The 19777-nt window shown below is 31.7% G+C and overlaps 2 protein-coding genes across 2 annotated transcripts in view; both read left to right on the forward strand.

Annotated features, from left to right (window-relative positions):
- The window catches only part of LOC122528831 (laminin subunit alpha-1), a 370357-nt gene that overhangs the window by 242483 nt on the left and 108097 nt on the right, over positions 1-19777 (forward strand). The window lies entirely within an intron of this gene.
- The window catches only part of LOC122528832, a 28584-nt gene continuing 20116 nt past the window's right edge, over positions 11310-19777 (forward strand). Inside the window, exon 1 of the mRNA XM_043654369.1 lies at positions 11310-16860. Coding sequence (XP_043510304.1) covers positions 13581-16860 — 3280 coding nt within the window. The 5' untranslated portion in view covers positions 11310-13580. The remainder of the gene's footprint in view (positions 16861-19777) is intronic.

Here is a 19777-nt window from a genome sequence, read left to right on the forward strand (position 1 = left end):
AAAGTATATATAATTGTAATAATAATATTAATTAAAAGTATATATAATTGTAATAATAATATTAATTAAAAGTATATATAACTGTAATAATAATATTAATTAAAAGTATATATAATTGTAATAATAATATTAATTAAAAGTATGTATAATTGTAATAATAATATTAATTCTACATTAGGATTAATGTTTTTTTTTTATGCATCTTAATATTAATAATAAACAACGATTCACGTGAAATCTATAGTTATATTACAAAGAAAATTATATTACATCTCCAAAATCTCCTTATGAACTTCCCGTTTTTAAACATATCGCTCAAAATTAATAAGCACGCAGTGATCTAAGAATTAAAGTGTATGTTTCACAGAATAAGATCACCTGTTCGATATGCGTAGCTAAGTTATAGTCATTTCTTCGCTGTCCTTCGCAGTATAGTCATTTCTTGCATTGCGTCCAATCCATAGTGAGCGTTTCATTATGAAGACTTTATGAACTCATCGGTGATTCGTGACTTGGTCAAGGAAACTGCAAAATGATCGACTGCGGTGTGCATCGGCTGAAAACAGAAAAACGGGAAGAGAACGCAACATGATTGGATAATTAATGAGCCGTGCGCGTTTCATTGCTGGAGGGAGCGTGTTTATTGGTTCATTACGAGTGCATCGTTGACAAGCATAATAGCCACTTTACTTGTGAGAACTGGATGCTCTCCGTGTAGTATTAACTCGATTACTATGTACAAAAGGCCCTCAGAAGGTACCTACGCGCTGCAATTGAAAAGCTAGAGGCACCTTTCGTCGAATTAAGCTTTCTTTGAACGCAAAGTCCCAAGTACTTTTTTGTACTTTTGGATAAATTATGTGACGTTATTGAGTTCACAATAGGATAGTTATAATCAGATTGCTGATATTTATGGGAAAGCTATGACGTACTCACGTGTACGATACACATTTAAATGTTTAATTTAAAAGTGAAAATTGCTGGCAAACTATTAAGGACAATGTGAAAACAAAAGTGAGGACAAAACACCGCTTTCATCGGTTTTCATATGATTAATTTTCTAAAATTAAAGCTAAAATATTTCCTAAAATAATTATTTTTCAAGGTAAATAGCTAAGTACAATCTTGTAGAAAATAATGTTCTGTACTGGATCGGTATGTTCGAAATTGTAAAATTCTATTTAAAAAAGCGTACGTCACTTTCATATAACTTTTACACGTTCATGTTTATATACAGAAAAATTAATTGCAACAGAATTGTAATCTTTGAGATTATTCATTTTTTATTTAAATCATTCTTTTACAGGGTGTGGCACGTAACTGTCGCCACGATTTTTCAGGCACTTCTGATTGTGTGACAGAAAGTATTTTGAACAAAAATCATTCAGTTTCTAGTTGGCTACAAAGTACAATATAAAAAATTTCAAAAATTTTCTTTTTTTGATAAAAAAATCAATTGATTTTTTTAAATGGCACCGTGTATTTTTGACTTCGCAGATTGTTGCTTCTGAAAAAACAAATATATATATATATACGTATATCGATATAAATATCTATTTATTTTAAATCATTATTTATTTTTCATTCTTTTTGTACAGCGATCACCCTGCTCGTAATTATATTTACACTTGCATGATAAAATAACAGATACTTCCCATAAAAAAATAAAAAAATAAATAAATAAGTAAATAAGTAAATAAATAAGTAAATAAATATATATATATATATGTACGATATGATATATACAAAAAGAAAGAAAAATAAATAATGATTTAAAATAAATAGATATTTATATCGAAATTGGAATATTGTTTACATGTTATTTAAGATGTAAATATTGGCGAGGGAATTACTTTTTATCAATTAAATAAAGTGATGTAAAGACGATAACGATACTGATATCATCACATAAATATCAAACAGATATCAATATTTTCATAGAAGTATATCAAATAGATATCGATATTTTTGATAATAACGCTTCAAGTAATATATATATGCGATATATACTGCTTGGTTCCTACTTTAAATATCAGACGAAAATGAACATAATGATGAAAATGTAATGATCTCTTGAATTTTTATCGTCTAAACCTTTTACAGGGTCATTTTGTAAAAGAAAAAAGGCTCCAATTAACTTTTGAAGTAACCTTTGAAAAGAATTTTTCAATGCTTTTACATATCATAATTTATAACATTTTCAAGAAAAAAAAAAATGTCTTCGCTTTCCCACTCGTAATGTTAATGTCTTCGCTTTCCCACTCGTAATGTTATAGAGATATTCTAGAATAAAAGGAACAGTGCGTTCTGAACTAAAGGCTTCAAGTTTTAAAATAACCCCAGATTTATTATCGTTCGATTTTATTTTGCAAAATTAAAATTATAAAAGTGTGTAAATATCAATGGGATATAAATATTAATATTATGTTTATAACGAATATTAGTGTAATGTAATAGGATTATTAACATAATGAATATTAATATAATATAAATCAAAGTCAGTACAGTCTATAATAAAGTGTATTCTTTTCTACGTGATGATCGCTATAGTATTATTATAAATTAATATATTCGTTTCTATTAATATTATAATTTCAATATAAACAATATAATTTTGATAATTTTACATTTACACACGATTTATACTTAAAAAGTATAAAATATTTGACTATAATATTCTTTTGCATTTTGTAATAAAAATTCAGCGTTCCGCTTTACTTGAACAGTCACACTCGAGAGAATTCTTTTTTAAAAGAGGCCTTACGTAATGATCGTGAAAGCAAATTCAAAGAAGACAAATCCATTGTCGGTAGAACGGGACAAACGAAACAGATCGGCTGATTTGAATACGATAGGGAACGGTTCGGCAAGGTACAGTGAATTAAACCATTCTTCATATCCGTGACATATTTTATATCCTGCTATCATAACGTCAGTTAATCATTGCTCAGTCAGGTATAATTTATTCTTACCGTGCAAAAAAAAAAAAAAAAAAATGCAAACACACATAACGGTACGGGTGTATTTTTCTCTCGTACAGTATAGTTTCGAGTACCGCCTAACTATGCTAATTTCAATCGTAACTCACATACGGTACAATTACGAATGTATCCATTCATGAAATTGATTCAATGTTAACAACGGAGGAATATGGAGGTGATATATGCGTCGGTGCATTATGCTTTTTTATTCTCCACGTTGCCTTTTATTTCACGTTAAGCCGATTCCGCGTGTTCGATGCAACATAACAAACGTCGAATATTTGTCATACGAAGAATACTTGTAGTGCATATATAAATAAACGCAGCATTATGCTAACTAACTCACGTGATACGATCATATTCGAATAATTTTGTTGTTACTCCGTTTTATTCTGCAATCTTGTACTCGACAACTCGAAAATAAAGATATTTTCAACGTATAATCAAAATTAAACCATTATATTAAAAAACCATTCATTCAGGGGATATTTTATTTTTAATGATAGTATATTTTTTAATGCATTGATCGACTCAGCTCGTCATTGTCTGTAGAGAAAAGGTATTATAACCATTATATCCAAAAACCATTGATTCAGGAAATATTTTATTATATTTAAAATATTGCAATGTGATACTTGTATTTTTATTTTGCAATAAAATGACTTGCAATAATTTGAGAATAATAAAATATTCATAGACAGTAGCTTATGAGTTAGCTAAAACTATTATAGGAGATGAAATATTTTCGAAATGATTACTTATGTCAAAAAATTTAGATGAAAGTTGAACGGTTTCGAGAGGGGGATTAATTGATTTAATTATTATCAATAATGATTATTATTATTAATAATTAACTATTATTATTTTTTACTATGTAATATTATATAATAACACATGATGAAAACATAATACAACGTAACACTATTACAAAATGAAGGAAGAATCATTATTTCAAAACAGAAGATAATCTGAAAAACAGAATACAATCTAATATTTAACGAGCATCAAATTGAGCAAAGAAATTCAACTATGAACAAGTATCACATTTTGAAATTCACAAAGAAATTCAACTATGAACAAGTATCACAATATTTTAAATATAATAAAATATTTGCTGAATCAATGGTTTTTCGATATAATGGTTAAATATCTTTTTTCTGTATAAAAAATATACTATCATTAAAAATAAAATATCTCCTGAATGAATGGTTTTTCGATATAATGGTTTAATACTTTTTTTTTTTATAGAGAATGACGTGCTGAGTTGATCAATGCATTAAAAAATATACGATTTCACTTAAGAAAAAACCAACTTCAAACACCTTCTATGTGTCTACATGAAAAAATGATAATCATATCAATTAATGTCTCCCTCAAAATCGTACAACTTTTGTCTAAACATTATGTATCATTGTTAGAATACACGTGCGAATATTAAATACGCCAATATTGTTACAAATATAGTTACAAAAAAAGTATATATATATATATATATTTCGTATTATTATATGTATACAACACACTAAGTATTTGTAAGGAAATAAAATATAAATATAATAAATATAAATATAAATATAATAAATATAATATAATAAAAACTGTAATAAATAATTTTATATAATATATATATATTATATATATTAATTATATAATAAATAATGTAATAAAATTATAATAAATAATATTATATAATATATATTATATATACTAATTGTATAATAAATAAAGTAATAAAATTATAAATATAATATAATAAATAATATATATAATATATATTATATATATATTAATTATATAATAAATAATATATATATTAATTATATAATAAATAATGTAATAAAATTATAAATATAATATAATAAAAAAAAGAACTTTACCTTTGGTTAATTTTTAACTGATCGCTCTCACGCTTAATTGGCTCTGGCTCGCTCTTTTTCTTTTTCGCACGCCACGCGCACACAGATCCATTAAAACCGCCAAATTTAAATCATAAACTCAACAGAGATATAATTAATGAAAATTTAAAAAATTGTATTCCAACTTCTGGTCTTATAATCTATCGACACATCTAAACCGGTGAACTGTATTACGATATTTTCATACTTCGATACTGCTCACAGATCCTCTGAAAGGATCCACTTTTTAAAAGCAATCCCTTTTTCTGCACAATAAAAGGAAGGTGAAGTAAATGGCTGATATGACGTGCAATTAAGATTCGATAAAATTTTATCGCGAAGCACTCGTCCGTATTTTTTCGCCGATCCTAAGCGGCTGGAGGATCTGTTGCGCGGCCGTGTCGCATTCCAGCCGGTTCCTCAGCTGAAATTCTCGGCAGTCTAGATGCCGGAAGCGAAATACGAGCGGCATGCCGGCGAACGCGCAATTAACGGGAGTTCCTCACGGCAAGAGGATATACCTAAGTCCGGCAGTCGATATCTTCGCGACCTCTCCGGACGACCGCCATCGGATCCGCGGCTAGTCGTTGCAGGATCCAATACAGAAAACGAAAAGAAACGAAAACAGCCGAGTCTTACGAAACGAGATCTCGTCAGCTGCATTCGTAATGTACTAGGCATTAAAGCCAGTTTATAAATATGCAATAGATGTACACACACACGTGTACCTGAGTGAAGAAAAAGAAACGACCGATCAATATTTATGCGACACACGGTTACGTTCGACAATTGAATCGGAAATAGTATTATTTGGAATATTTAAGAAGTTGAATAAGTTACGTTATTTAGATACATGATTTAATGAATAGACTGTTCAGTTGCATGATATATGATTCACGTGACTCCAAATTTCATGTCGTGATTTTATTTTCTCCAGTTTCACGTAACGTTATAATCATTTGTTTTGGATTTTCACTCGTTCCAAAACTAATGGTCTTCGGGAAGACGTATTCAAAAGATTTTATATCAAAAATATCAGAAATATATGCTAAAAAAAATATATATATATGTTAGAAAAATACCTGCTTGCTGCAACATGATATAACATTATAAGAAAAATGTGTCAAATTGACGTAAGGAATGAATGAGGCTTAATAAACTCATTCAATAATCTGAAGAGCTCTATAAACATTTCTAAAAGTACATCTTAGACAAAAATTAAAAATTGCAGTAGAGAAAATTTAGAAAATAAATCATTATTTAATTCCATACAGTATGAATAAACTTTATTGTAAAAACTCAGTACTTTCTACTAATCGAGAATAATTTTTACAAGGTTAAGAGTTTCAGTTACTCATATTTATTGTTACTAACCAAGAACAAATTTGAAGCATACAATCATTGCCGTTTCAGTTCATTATTTTTAAAAATATTACAAAATATTACAATTACAAAAAATATTACAAAATATTACAATTACAAAAAATATTACAAAATGTTACAATTACAAAAAAATAATTATATATTATTTTAAAAATATATTACAAATTTGAAGCATGCAACCTTTGCAAGGTCATTATTTTATTTATTTATGAAAAATTTTCTCTGAGAAACAAAAAATATTTCACCTATTAATAGTAGCAGTATAATTTTAAATAAATCTTGGAATATTTTACCTTCGCAAAACAAAACTGAATATATAAGTAATAGTAATTGTACGTTAAAGTTGCATAATAAGTTAAAAGTTTATATTCATCAAATATAAATTACTATATAAATATTCCACGATCACTGTACATATTATAAATTATTATTTTCTTTGTATTATTATTATGATATACTTAATTCAAGCTGAGTAATGCTTATGTAGCATAATGTATCCAATTGATAATCATAAAGTGGATATAATTTTAATAAATAAATGTAACATTCAATTAGCAAAATGGAGAATTTTATTACGACAGAAGTATAGCAGAAAGTTGCTAAAATTATAGTAATTATAGTAACTCTTTGTATTTTAAAATGATTTTACCATTTTTATTAAAATGTTATTGCAAATTAAACATAAACAGGGTATTTACGGCCCAATAATACAACCGAAAAGGGTTTTTACATAATTTTACATAAAAAAAAGAATAAAAGGAAGGATAAACATTTTATTATTTCATTTTCGAAAAAATAAGAATTGGAAATTTATCACGTATGTTTGATGAATATAACTAATTCCGGTCAGGAGACTAACTCTTAATAACTAATCGACAGAAAGTTATTAAAAAATATAGAACAAAATTTTTTCATGAAACGCTTTATTTTTGAGAAAATTAGATTTAAAAATTACACACGTATAGTTAATTTTATTTCTATAATATGAATTCAAATCATATACTTTGTCAAGTTCATTAATTATAATATTAATTTATAATATAATCAAATAAATTATTTATTATAAATGAAAAAATATAATAATTAAAATATAAAATAGTAAATAAATTATTTAAATTAGTATAAGGATATTCAATTATTTATATTTCTAATTATGTATTAATATAATAAAAATATTAATAAATATTCAATGAAAAAATTGATTAATGGATAAAATTTTAAATTTTTTATTTTATTATTATTTAATAAAGGTAATAAAAATAAAATAAAATATTTTCTTAATGACGAAGTCCTAAGCGAAACAATTTTGATTTATTTTCACACACAGAATATTTCTGTTGATTATTCACTTCTTTGGCACAGTATGTTAAACTTGATTTCTTCGGAAATGAAGCCTTAAATCACATTCTGTATATTTATGAAAAAGCTATTATATATTCCTCTAATCTTTACTTAAATGTACTTAAAATTCTAACAGAATACTGGCACACAGAATAATTCCAAGAATTATAGATTGAACTGTAGAATCATGCACAAGTGACACCAATATGAAATAAAATAGATTGAATGCATGCATTTCCATTCGAATATTGTTCTTTATATCATTCGCATGCTAACAAAGATAACAAAAGAAATTAAAATATATTGCACAAAATTTATTTTTATTTCATCGAAATGATTATTCGTTTTCTAGCCTATTTTAAAAAATTTTTTCAAAAATATTGGATATCCGATATTTAATTTTACGACATAATATTAAATCGTTTCAACTTTCGTATATTTAGATATATAAACATAAAATAAAAATATAAAAATAAATAATGTTAAATATAAAAATATTTATTAATTTTTTTTCTTTCAATATTGAATTTATTGAGAAAGAAACATTTCTATATCTTCATTAGGATTTTAAGAATTTCTTATTATGTGCGATTACCTTATCTTTATTCCAAGTAAAGTTAAAAAAAAATAAATAAATCGTAGAAAAAGACTTCGTGGTAATCTTTATCGCCCTATAACGTGACTTTTGTCGCAAATGCATCAATTGTTTGCAAAATGCTTCTTTCTTTAAATAGAACCGTACTACTTTTATTTGTATATACGCAAATGAAAACCATAATTCAAAGTCATTTAAAACTCAATACTTTAAAAGATATTTCATTTTCTCAAAAATCTAAACACTTAAACATTCATTAAACCATTAAGTATATTTTAAATATTTATTACACGTCTCTCAACATTTTCTATTTTCTGTTTTAATTGATTACATGGTTAGAAGATATTTCTGTTTATACATAAGAATTCGAAAATTACAATGGATGTAAAATATAATAAAGTCGTAATGATTGAAAATGAACATGGTAATTATTTGAATATATTTTGAACTCGTGATCATAATTTCGGAAGCTAACAAAAAACATGTAAAGAATATTTAAAGAGTAACAATGACACATTACTTATTACAGATTTAATTTACTACTTACTAAGAATTACATAATTATATATTATAATTCTTTTATTATCACAACATCTTGATATTTAATATCAGGCCTGTTATAAATTTAATCTTATCATCAATATTCTTCTATTAGAATTCTTGTTATAATAGAAAAAAGTTTCTAATAAGCGATTCTAGTTAGTTTGCAGTAAAAGTCCTTATAAACATTAGAGCACGTATTTATCTTTGCACTCGTGCGAAATACATCGTCTTCTTATCTAATAGTTAAACAATCGATAACAAAGCATTGCAGTTCTCGGTTCGACCTACTTTACTAATATCAACATCGAACGTTTTAAACTTAAACGGAAAGCTTACTCAATACGTGTCTCTCTCTCCTATAATAATAGAACTTACGTAATTCGTTTTTGGTAGATAATTTAAAAAAAATGATTTTTAGTTTACAATTTTAAAATATTTGTATATCGTAATTTTAATCAATCAAACTTGTGAGAAATATGATGTTTTACAATTTATCTTATAAAATTTTAACGTAAATCTTGCAATTTTTGAAGAAGTTTTAAGACAAAATTTTAATATTAACTGGATATATAAAAAATGTGATACATCACGATTTATAAAATTAGAATGCAAATCTTTTTTTCAAATGTATTAAAACAAAAGAAGATATGAAAGAAGATTTTTGTAACAAATTTTTTACAAACAAAATTTCTTTGTAAAACTTTTCTTTTAGAAAAAATACATAAATTTTTAAAAACAATGTTCAACGATTTTATTAAACTCCTTTCAATTGATCAAAATCGATTTATTCAATCGACTAAAATCTTTCGAAAAAGAATATCTGCACGTTTTGTTGGTTACTCCGTAGATGTGTATTTATAGAGATAATAAGAGAAACTAGATATCATAGTCTGCAAAGTCTAGATTTTGTTATCATTAAACATACGATTCCTTTTATTGAATAAATTTAATGATAAACGATAAATCTTAATGTTCTAAAACAATTAACACACATAATAATTAAGTATATTAAATTTGTGTTTCTTTGTTTCATATCATTAAAATCTACATGTATTTAAAATAAATTTTACCGTAAAATTATTCTTTAATTAAATTAGTAACAAAAAATAGTAGAAAATATTGCGAATTCATATATCTTTCTAATTTTAAATTATATAAGTTTGATATCACAGATATAAAATTACCAAAAAAAAATTTAGTTTCTACTTTAAAAGTCATTAAAAATCGGAAAAAATAGAAAAATATCTACATGTAATTAAACTAATAATAAAGAATAGTAGAAAATATTGTGAATTCATATATGTTTCTAATTCTAAATTATATAAGTTTGATATCACAGATATAAAATTGCCAAAAAAAAATTTAGTTTCTACTTTAAAAGTCATTAAAAATCGGAAAAAATAGAAAAATATCTACATGTAATTAAACTAATAATAAAGAATAGTAGAAAATATTGTGAATTCATATATGTTTCTAATTCTAAATTATATAAGTTTGATATCACGGATATAAAATTACCAAAAAGAATTTAGTTTCTACTTTAAATGTCATTAAAAATCGGAGGAAATAGAAAAATATCTACATGTAATTAAACTAATAATAAAAATAGTAGAAAATTATAAATTCATATATGTTTCTAATTTTAAATTATATAAGTTTGATATCACGGATATAAAATTACCAAAAAGAATTTAGTTTCTACTTTAAATGTCATTAAAAATCGGAGGAAATAGAAAAATATCTACATGTAATTAAACTAATAATAAAGAATAGTAGAAAATATTGTGAATTCATATATGTTTCTTTTAAATTATATAAGTTTGATATCACGGATATAAAATTGCCAAAAAAAAATTTAGTTTCTACTTTAAAAGTCATTAGAAATCGGAGAAAATAGAAAAATATATTTGTTAACAAGTATATTATGTAACCAATTAACTGACACCGATTTCTCTCTCAATGAAAATTTCAAAAATCAGAATTTAATATTTCAAAAATGTCATTTAGTCTCTGTTAAATAACCCTTTCAATAATAACTCACTCTTGTCATTTTTCTTCGTCTCTTTCACAAAGATTTTCGCGACTGTTTCATCCACTTCCTCTATAACACTACACAACAGCAACAAAAATTCTTCTCTTTCATATTTCTCTTCTTCTCTTTTTACAATTCTTTCCGGCAATCGAAACAAATTCATTCAAATCCAAAATTCCTGTTCATCATCGCCGGGTCTGCTCGTCGGAACGATTGAAAAAAAATCTTGCGGCGGGCTGGATCGGGGCACAAGACGTATTGTTTACACGCGCGTGTGACGTAATCCTGAGGATCGCGCAGGCCCTAGAGCAAAAAGGGACAAGGAAAAACGGGAGCACTGGATCCCGCGACAGATCCTCTCCGGTGCAGAGAGCGGATCCAGTCGCGTATACACCCACGTGCTCCGATCGACGGAGGTACGGAGAGGAGATTCGGGTTTCCCGCAGGAAGGAGGAGGACGCGAGCCGCCGACGAAGAAGAAGAGGAAGAGAGGAGAGAGAGCAAAGGCGGCTAATGGTAATGGTAGCAAGCCAGTGTCTCTCGAGCCGCCGTCGAAGCTGGTACATATTCACCTCGTCGTGGTCCACGTGTGCCTCTCCGTCGCTTTTTCCTCGCGGGTTTGCGTCTCGCGATATCTCAAAGGGGTCTCGATCGATCGTGGTCCCCTGTTGGAAGCTCGGCTCGTCTCGCCGAAGAGAGGAATCGGTTAGCTCGTCGATCGACCGAGGGACGGGTTCTTCGATCGAGAAGATCTTTCTCATTCTCGGTCAGCGAGCTCTCTCTTTTCGCGATCTCTCCTCGTTGGATCCTCTTCTTCGATTCGTGATCTTTCGGCGCTGTGGCTCCTCCGACTTCTCTCGTCGCTCCTTCGTAAAAATCTATGACCGAAGGTGTCGGACGATCCTCCGAACGTTGATCGTCGCCGATTTTTACGCGTAACCAGAGCGTGTTCTCGCGGTCGCCGTGAAATCGCTGGAAATCGTACGACGACCCGCGGGAGGGGGGGAATGCGCGCAAGAAACGGCCACCGCCTGGAACAAGATTTCGTAGATCCACGCAATCTCCTTTCTTGGCTGCTGTAAAAAGAAAGAAAAAGAAAAAAAAATAATTGCACGATTTACGAATCGTTCACCGCGGACTAATACACGCCCGTCGCTTGTCCCTCCGATCGAATCTTGAGATCGATCGTTACCATTTAAACTACGCGCTGTTTAAACTGTGTTCCAACGAACGACGAACTCGGCGAAGAGTCTGGATAAAAGTGATTACGAAACAGTCTGAAAAATTCGTTTCAGTTCAAGATTCAAACAAACTGTTTGTTGAGGCTCCATTTCGCGGTACCATTATCAGAAACTCTTACATCTTTGCAACGAGTTAATAATTATTTTACTTTAGTGTTTTATTTAACTGAAAGTTATTTCTCGGGAAAATTATATTTAACTAAAGACTCTTGTGCCTAATGTACAGCCAGTGAATGAACATAAATACGTGATAAAATCAGAGCGAGTTACATCGTTTGTACAAGTGTATGAATAGCGATTGTGTCTGTTGAAGAACGTGATGAATCACCGTTCTGAAAATCCAATGTGTTAGTAATATTCGTCTTTGCGAATAAATCGGTAAAGGAACTCAAAGAGTGATGATAAGTTGAAGTTAATAATTGTTAAACTGTTTTAAAAACAAAGCCACTTGTTGAAAAAAGGACAATAACAATCGCGAAGCTATACTTATCTGTCAGATCACTGTCACCAGTGCAATTATAAAACAAGTTTGCCTGTTATCATTGTTAAAGATTCACGTTCGAGCAGTGTTATGCTTTGCAATCGAGCCAATATTCGAGTCCAAACATTGATTGGAAAGATATATATTTAGCTTTGAAATCATCCCCATGAACATGATTAAAAAAACAAACTCGTCCGTGAGAGGAATTAGCATCATCGAAGGCACATGTCTCAACAGTGTTTTTCTTTGTAAGGAATCGATAAATGGACTCGTACAGTGACAGTGAAATTGTATTCGTTTCTTAAATCGTCTTTACAATTTCGAAACTTTTTAGTTTATTAAAAAGTGTCGCGAATAATTATGAATAATGTCAAGTTTCGTAAGATTCACACAGCGATCGCAAAGTTTATAGATCATCTTTACAATTTTGAAATTTATCCAGTAACAAATCAAGTTCAATCACGATCTAATACGAACTAATAAATAACATTCTTTGAATGTTATAACAAATAATTTTATAAGCAAAAAATAATGTTTCTATTTTTCTCCGCAATTATTTGATAAATGAACTTAAATAGTATTTTGGAACGGATAAGTGACCAAGATTAAAAATTACTTAAACCACTGTTATAAGTTCTATTATGGATCTGTTCAAGGACAAACTCTGTCATAAACAAACCAAAATATTAGCTACGAAGTTAAAAATTCAAATTTATTAAATTAGCAAAGGCTAGCGAATATTATTATAAAATTAAAAATTCTATCACGTTCAAAAGCCAGCAAACCCCAGGTTGCAAGAATTAAAAAAAATAAGTTAGCGTTGTCAATTTTCTTTTACATTCAAGAATCGGCAAAGTCTGCTGTAAACACTTCAGGCGCGTCAAACTGCCACGCCACGTGCCATCGAAAAAAAAATCAACATCAGGAGAAGCAAAGCGTAAGCTAATCGAGAAGACCGTACCAGAAGAGAAACGCAACGCCGTTTACCAACGTCGATATTCTCGAGGCCGATCATTTCTCGGAGATGACAACGTGATGATAGAGGCGCGGAGGAACGTGCCGGTGCTTCCTGTGAGCATGGGGTAGAAATGTACCCCGGAAGGTCAGCGTGGAAGGTCCGGGGCGTCCTGGCCCTCGGAGTAGGGGCCTTGTTTCTATTGGGATGGCGGATCGACACGGCCGGCGACGCGTTGTCTGCTTCCACGCCGATCGATTCGGACAGCAACGATTTCAGCGTGGCTGTCGCGTCGTCCCGATCGAACAGTCGGCACAACGGCCACGAGAAAAAAGGAGAACGGCTGAGCGACGGGCCGGGGACCGAGGAGGAAGATCGACAGGCTTTCAGCCGGGATTATTCAGTGGCCGAGGAAGGAACACGGAGCCCGAGCCACGTTTATCGGAATGCCGAACTGGACGGGGCACGCGAGGCCGGTTATTCGGCGGAAATCTCGTCGGATCCACGAACAAACGAACGTCCCGCGAGTTATTCTTCGAGTGGAACGCTGCTTCCGGCAGGAGATCGCGAAAACGACGCGAAGAAATCGAAGAGTTCGGTGGCAAGTTCGATCGAATTGTGGAATTTCGAGGGAAGAAGCGACGATAAAACTGACGAAACTGGATCCAAGAGTCGCGCGACGGGGCTGAAGGAAACTGCAGAAGCTCGAGCGCGTTACTCGATCGATAAATCGCTTTCGTTTGTAGGGAACTTTGAAAATAACAAAGAACGTGTAAGCTACTCGACAGAAGGTTCCTTTCCATTGTGGATTGTCGAGAAAAACGGCGATAGAACCGAGAGTTACACGGCGGAACCGGGGAAAAACACAGAGCGTGAAAAGCCACTTTCGTCGTTGAACTTCGATGAAAATGATGTTGCGGAAAATGAAGCAGCTAATCGCGTGTCGATGGACGATCTCGCAAAAAGCTCGTTTCCTTCGTGGAATCTGGAAAGGAACGTTGGTAAAAACGACCGATCGAGAAGTTACTCGGTCCGAAGGTCGCGTCTGTCGTGGAATTTCGTGAGAAACGACCAGAGGAACGATGATCGAAAGCCAGTAACAAGCCTCGACTCGGTGTCAAGTTCGGCTCCGTTATGGGACGTTGAAAGGAATCTCGAAAAAATATACACGATACAAGACGAAGACAACGGTGGTTCGAAGACAAATTACGCGACAAATATCGCTTTAACAAACGATTCCACAGATAAATCACTTTCGTTTCGAGATGTGGAAGAAAATGCGAGAAACGAGAACAAGAAAACTGAATCTGTGTATTTGATAGAAGAAGAAAATTCTACAAAAGATCCAAATAATTCGTCAAATTCGAAAAGTAATCAAAATTCAGCTGATCGTTCGAAAGAAAAGTCTTGGTCGAGTCGCGAGGAAAGTGATCATAGATCGGCAGATTACTCTGAGGAAAACGTACTTTCCCCATTAAATTCAAGGAAGGTCGGCCTGGCAAAAAATAAGCACGAGTCGATAGGGAATTCAATTACGATGAAAAACGAGAGTTATCGGATGGAAAACCCGCTTCAGCTGTCGGAGCCCCGAGCAGCCGGTAAGACGGAGCTCGTAGAAAATAACCGCGGAACGAGGATGGATCCAATTACAAAGAAGAGCGATTTCGCGTCGTTGAAAGATCCAAAGAGGCGATCGAATGACGACGATGATGAGGCGAATTATACGGCGTTTAGGAGCGGCGAGGCAGTTGGGAGCGGAGGCGAGCAGGATGAAACTCGATTTTCGAAGGATGACTCGGAGACCGGCGACGCGTTGAATGGCTCGGCGGTTGGTGAAAGGAGCGACGTTGAAGCGAATTTGTCGCGCCGAGTGAATGGGCAATCGATGAATGAAGTCGGGAAGAGTTTGGGGCGAAGTTACTACTCGGATACGGGCAACAGCCTCTCGCTAACCTTGCGCGGGCAAGAAAACGATGACGAAACCGAGGGATCGGCGAAAATGGAAATCGCTAGCTTCTCGCAATATTCACGCTCCACGGAGAACGAGCTGAGCCGCGTTAAGTCCGACGTCGAGAACTTGACGGAACCTCCGTCGAACGACAAGAGCGAAATTCTTTTTAAAACTACAAATAACAGAGATCCTCGTCACCGAAATGACGGATCAGTCTCGATGGAACCTGAATTCGATCGGAGGATCGAAGGGAAGGTAAACGTCGGATCCTCGAAGAGGATTCTCGGTGATTTCCATAATTCCGATCAGCTATACGACTGGGAGGAAGCAGACAGGCAGGAAGAATATAAACGAGACGAGGAATCGATCTCGGGAACGCAGCCCGTTCTTGCCGGAATGCTTTTTTTTCGTAAGGCTCACGGACCGATTCGATCTTCCGCAAAGACGGTCGAGCTGTTCAGAAGCGGCAGAGGTCGGGCAACGGATCGGTATCGCGGGAACATTCTTGAAAGAGGGACGAGATCTCGCGATCGATCGCCTCGGGCCATCGATCCTTCCGTTGATTTTCGTAAGGTCGACACTGCTCAAGGTCACGCCGAGACGTCCGGTGGACTCGAAATAACGGACTCACGAAATCGACTCGACGCGAGTGCTCGCGAAACCGATCCCGCTTCTTCTTTGCTTCGTGGAAACGAGAAATTGTTTGACGAAGAGACAACGAAGGTTGTCGATGAGTTGAACGAGATGCAAGAGTCGGGGAATACCTTCGATGAATTGAATTTATACGATGGGTTTGCAGATATTCGAACAAAATTGGACCTGGGAGGTGAGATGTTGCTCGACACGAATAACGTGCAAGAAACAAATAAGAATATCGTGAAGTTGTCTGCGTTCTTAAGTGAAGCGTTTAAAAATCGAGAAGTGAACAAAAAATTGAATTCGCGCGATGAGTTTCGGAATGTTGGAAAATTTTCGTCCAAAGTGGATTCGGTTAATGAGAGATCGTACAGTTTCTTGGAAATAAGAAAATTTGGGAACGACGAAAAATTCGAGACTAAACCGCAAAGTGTAAAATCACCTGATTCTTCGCTTGCGATGCGAAATTTGAAAGATGGGCCTAATGAACTGAATTCGCGTATTAATAAATTTGTAAAGAAATCGAAAGACCATTTAAAGGATTTATTTTTGTCGTTCTTTCGAAAGGCTGATGTCGATCGTGAGAAACAATCGGGTATTCGTCGAAAGAGGTATACGAATTACTATTCGCCACAGTCCGTCACCCCTATGGCATACGTGCACATCCAACCGGCGTATCCGGTACCGGCGGTACCACCTCCAAACCGGAAGTGTGTAAAGTGCATGGTTGTTTATAAGCCTTGCGCTTCGTCTCCTAGACAATCGCAATTTAATGTTCTTCCAACGTACAAGGAATTGGCTTCAAAATGGCGCGGACTTAAATACGGTGAGTAATGAAACGACAAGCGATGAATTTTTATTTTCTAGTACATTTGCAGCCAATTTATAATATATTACATACACTCGGAGAAATATATGTAATGAATATACATTATTATATTCATATTACTTTTACGAAATTTCAAATATATATATGTATAAATGTGTATAAATGTGAATATCTTGTTGTAGTAGAATTGAAATATTGCAAATAGAACAGTCATGCTAAAAACAACTATTATCAATTTTAATTACAATTGCTTTTATCAGGTAATTATAAGTATAGATACGATAAAGAAAAAATAGTGACATTTTACACAAGCATGTAATTTTCTTGTAATTTATGTACTCTATTAGTTTAATTTCTTAGTCTTCAGTTTCTTAATTCATTTAATTCACTTTAATTGTCAATAGAACGAAAAAGAAATATGATTAAAATAAAAATAAAAATTATTTGTAAATGTTAAATATAAAAGAAATCTTTCGATACCCCGTTTCAATTTTATGTTAAAAGCTTTTTTTAAGATGAGAATTTTTTTTATTAAAATGAGAGAAAAATTGATTAATTACAGTTAAAAAAAAGATAATTGAACCAATAACTTTACATATGTAATACTTGCAATTAACACAAAGGCAACAATTTCGCGCATTTAATTCCGTATATCACGCTTTAATTAAACGCACATACAAGTAGAAAAACTATACGATTCGCTAACCAAAATTACAGCTAAATCCAAGATGTAAAAACTTACAATTATAATTATCTAATTTATGAAATTGCCATTTCGACACTGACAATTTAACAAAATGGCAGAGTATATTAAAACATATCACATATCAGACTAATCATCTCTCAAAATCTCGAGTTCCTAAAATTTCGAAGAAAGAAACTAAAAGAAAACCTTTGCGACCGTGCTTAATTACGCTTTTTCCTACGTTCACGGGAGTCGCAAAAATTCGCTGAACGTATAAAATATTTGTTAGAATATATCCCCTGGCGTTGATTGCAATTTATTGCCGCACCGTTTATTCCTAGAAAAACCGTGTCGACGAAACATTGCTTCGGTTAATGAGCCGCGTTCGAGGCTCCTCAAGTTCGCCGCGGGGGTCGAAGGTCGAACCTTCGATCGACCTAACACGAGAGGCCGTGCTTCGTTCGACTTCCGTTTTCTCGTCTATCGTCCAAGGGCCATAAAATTCGCGGTTCGTTTCGCGACGTTTAACCTTTTGCAGCTGGTATAGTTCTTGGCTGACATTATTTGAACCAATTTCAGTCAATGCTGAATTAACTCTCTCTCATGATTTTCGAATCTTAATACAGGGTTCCTACTTTTTCCAGTAGATGAGTGAAAATAAGAAAAAGAAATGTCATGTAAACAAATGTTAAAAAATTCTTCGTTAAGGAATTACAACGAAAATTCGAAATAAGAGCTGACGACATTTATACCTACGTTAGTTCCATTTCAAAGTGTTAGTTATTTTAATAAATGCATACATACGTCCATCAAAAATTGAATTTATTATATTTTCCTTGATTAATAACTCTTGAAATTACAATAACACTTAGATAATCTTTAATAAAAAATCTAAAAAATTAATCGTAAAAAAATTTGATCTTTAAATTATTAAAAATTATTCTTATTGTGCTCAATTGTATAATATTTGTAGAATTGCAAGGAATTTTCAAATTTTGCTGGAATTTGCGATTTGAGAACTTAAAAGATTGTTTCTGTAATTTCTATAATCAAAACTAGAATTTTGACAAATTTTCTATCGCTAATATAAATAAAAACTGATGAGACTGAGCTTTTAATATCGAATATGTTTATGTTTAGTACATCTATACGCTTTAATACTTTTTAAATAATGCATCTAATGTACCTCTAATACACGCAATCTTAAATTATAAATTTATCTGTTGAAAAATCTAAAAGTTATATTCTCGAAGCAAGACTTGTTTATCAGTTCTTATCGGTGGCATTTCAATACCGCGAAGAAGTATGGTAACGATTATACCATGGGGTAAAGGGAACGAATAAGACGAGAGAAACGCAAGTGGAAAGAAAAGTTCCATGCAAGGTATTTGCGTAGGCACGTACCATTGAGGAACGGCGGAGAAACTAAAAATATCGACATATCAACGTGCCGGCAGATGTACGCGTGCATTTGCACGTAGAAAAGTGCGTGATGTTTGAGCAAAAGTGTGTTCGAGTAGGGATGGAATCGAGAGAATCGCGAGTGCTAGCAATATTCAGTGAAATTCATTATCTGGATAATTCCGAAACTAATTCTATTACTTTTAAATAAAATTTAAAGTATGTTGTGATCTATATTCGAAATATCTTATCTAACGTTTAAAAAAGTAATATAAAACTTCTTACTGATATCGAGAGAAAAAGTAAAATAATTTTACTTAATGAAAATAGTATTATTATTATTTTTTTATTAAATATTATTTATTAATATTTAATTATTATTATTTGAATAGAATTATTATTTTTTTATCAATAAAAAAATAATTACTATTTAAATAGTTATTATTTTTTATTAAATATTATTTATTAATATTTTTATTATTATTGTTTAAATAGAATTCAAAGTATGTTTTAAGAAAAGGTATACAATTTTTTACTAGTATTGTGTATTGAGGGAAAAAATTAAGAATAAAAGTAGTATTATTAATTGAAGTATTAAATAACAGAAATATTTTTCTATGTAATGTGTTCTAAAAAATTAGAGTGTTTCATTTTCTATGTAATTGTTTTTCAGATAATAACATATCAAGTATCATTAATTTATATTACACTGTATTATTACACATTGTTCTGATTAAAAAAAGAACTGTCTTTCTTTTTGAAAGATTTCTATACTATATGTGTGTAATATATTGTCGATTTCCTAGAACTCTATTGCGTTATCTGTTT

This window comes from Frieseomelitta varia, unplaced genomic scaffold (assembly GCF_011392965.1).
Source record: "Frieseomelitta varia isolate USP_RPSP 00005682 unplaced genomic scaffold, Fvar_1.2 scaffold_264, whole genome shotgun sequence".
Classification (NCBI taxonomy): domain Eukaryota; kingdom Metazoa; phylum Arthropoda; class Insecta; order Hymenoptera; family Apidae; genus Frieseomelitta; species Frieseomelitta varia.